This window comes from Lacerta agilis, chromosome Z, assembly GCF_009819535.1.
Source record: "Lacerta agilis isolate rLacAgi1 chromosome Z, rLacAgi1.pri, whole genome shotgun sequence".
Lineage (NCBI taxonomy): Eukaryota > Metazoa > Chordata > Lepidosauria > Squamata > Lacertidae > Lacerta > Lacerta agilis.
This window is the reverse complement of record NC_046331.1, coordinates 13,830,085-13,832,442: the sequence shown is the minus strand read 5'-3', so window position 1 is coordinate 13,832,442 and position 2,358 is coordinate 13,830,085. Positions and strand designations below refer to the sequence as shown.

At 49.3% G+C, this 2,358-nt stretch overlaps 1 protein-coding gene across 1 annotated transcript; it reads right to left on the bottom strand.

The window, feature by feature from the left end:
- Positions 1 to 645: 645 nt before the first annotated feature.
- QRFP (pyroglutamylated RFamide peptide) lies at positions 646 to 1,193 on the bottom strand. The gene has a single exon (XM_033137974.1). The coding sequence runs from the start codon at positions 1,178 to 1,180 to the stop codon at positions 734 to 736; it is 447 nt and encodes a 148-aa protein (XP_032993865.1). The 5' UTR covers positions 1,181 to 1,193; the 3' UTR covers positions 646 to 733.
- Between the last annotated feature and the right edge of the window lie 1,165 nt (positions 1,194 to 2,358).

The following is a 2,358-nucleotide window of genomic DNA, read 5'->3' as shown; positions in this document are numbered from 1 at the left end:
CCGCCGTTATTTTGCATGGCTACAATATGCATCCTTGAACTCCAATAATGCCTCTTGCTTGCTCTGGCTGCAGTATAAAGAAGGTGTGTGTGTGTGTGTGTGTGTGTGTGTGTGTGTGTGTGTGTAAACTAAACTATGGTACAAAGGTGAAATTTTCATTTGCTTCTCCATCCACATTTGCTTTGGGCCCCACCCACCATTGGCCCATGACTCCCAGAAGGGGATGTGGCCCTTGAGCTGAAAACCATTCCCCACTCTTTCTCTCTAGCATCTGCTCAGTTCTTAAAAGCACCAGCCAGGTCTTCTTGAGTTTCAGAGGTGCCCTCCATGAATGAACTGTGATCTATGCTCCCAATGTTCCTTTGCGGTCAGGCATTGCAGGGGGGAAATTGAAGCGTTTGGGGGCAGGGGGAACCATCCTTGCAAGGGAATCTCTTCTGCCCTGTTCTCCCTTCCTGCAAAACACACAGAAGTGGCCTTTAGACTGAGCTGCCCAATCAGAACAGATGAAGTCAGTGGAAAGGAGGAGACTGTTGTGGAATGAATCGCTTCTTGACCCCCTCCTGCGAAAAACAAGATTTTGCAGAATAGGGAACAGGAAAATAAGAAATGCTTGTGTTGTACAAGGCAACAGATTGATGAGGGCACTGTTGGTTATCCCAAGAGTGTTGAAGATGTAGCACAGGACAGATAAGGAAGGACTTCCACAGCTGAAGTGGGTGGACAGTGGACTTCAGAAGAGAGCTGATATCCTCCGCCTCCGCCGCCCAAAGCGGAAGCTGAAGCCTCCCTTCTTCCGGCTGTAGCCGTTCAGCTCCTCAGCAAGGTTGCCCAAAGTGCCAGCCCTCTTCTCACCTGCCTCCTCCTCCGGCAGGTAGTTGGTGGCTTCATTCTCATCTTCTGGACCTCCTCCCTCCCTCCCGAAGCGGAGGCGGATGCCAGCTAGCTCCTTCTCGAAGCCCTGCAGTTCCCTGGCGACGCTGAGGAGGGACTTGAGGTCTCCAGGTGAACACTTCCACTTGGCAGCTCCGGGGACCCAGAGGCTGCCCTTCTGGCCCAACGCCTGCCCCTCATCCAGGGGGAAGCAGACACAGAAGTTCAGCAGGAAGAAGCAGGAGAAGAGGCAGGAGGCCTTCATCTGGGGAGAAAGAGTGAAAGACATGTCACTGGATTTAGGCATCCTTAGACAAGTCCTCAACCCACCACACAAACACACACCACAAACACCTCCGTACTTTATAATGAATAAGGGAAGAACTAGTGGCTGCATTCAAAACTCTATGATACCACTTTAAACTATCATTGCTTCTTCCAAGGAATTCTGGGAGGCTGGAGTTTGTTAAGGGTGCTGAGTGGTGGTAGGAGACCCACTATTCCCTGCACAGCTCCCAGATTTCCCTGGGAAGAGAGATTGACTGTCAAATCACTCTAGGAGTTGTGTGCTTTACTGGCATTTTTGAGCTTATCGTTGATTTTAATTATTCTCTGAATGTTTTAAATAGATATTTTTAACAGTCCTCCCAAAAAAATGTTTTATTCACATTTTAAACTGCTTTTAAGTATATAAGGGTACTGAGAGCTATTAGTTCAACAATCAATCACTCTTCTCAGAGAACTCTGGGATTATAGCCCCAGGAATAGGAATAAAGATCTCCTAACAACTCTCAAGAATTCTCCTATCCTGTGGTTTCCAGCAGCTGGTATTCAGAGGTTTGGTGTCTCCGACAGTGGAGGTAGAATATTCATTCTGGATCAAGCCAAGGGCCCATCTAGTCCAGCATCCTGTTCTCATAATGGCCAACTTATAGTCTCCGACTGCCCTAAAAATGCTGGGACTCTCACAAAAATCCTTATGCCATCACGGCTTCTCTCTATGTCAAGCAGAGTCCTGAATTCCCCTAGCCAGTGGGGAAAGGCAATGGGGAAGGGGAGCAAGGGGAGGAGGCAGCCTGACCTCTCATGGTGGTGCAGTGGGAGCTGCGGGAAGGGCTGAGCAGCACTGACCTTCATCCCACATTTCCTCCCTCCCTCCTCTGATGGTTAGGCCTGTCAGGAGCTAGAGTCAGGTGAAGGTCAGCAATAAACAAACACTGGTGTCGGTGAAGTTAAGTCTCTATTCAAAGAAACCCAAATAGTGCAGCTGTAGTGATCCCAGTAGGTCTTGCCCCAAAGAGGCAGTTGAGAGAACTGAAGGTCCCTACCCTCCCACAGCTGCCCGAGTCTCTTCCTCTCCAGGGTCTTTCCCCCAAGCATTCTGAAACTGTGTCTGAACACAACCAATCTGTTCTTTTCATTTCTCAATGTGTTCTGGGAGATCAGGCAGGAGAGGAACTGGTCACAGCAGGAGGGGGAGACTTC

Excerpts from the sequence above, each read along its gene's own strand:
- QRFP (XM_033137974.1), bottom strand. The coding sequence starts at position 1,180 with ATGCCTAAATCCAGTGACATGTCTTTCACTCTTTCTCCCCAGATGAAG.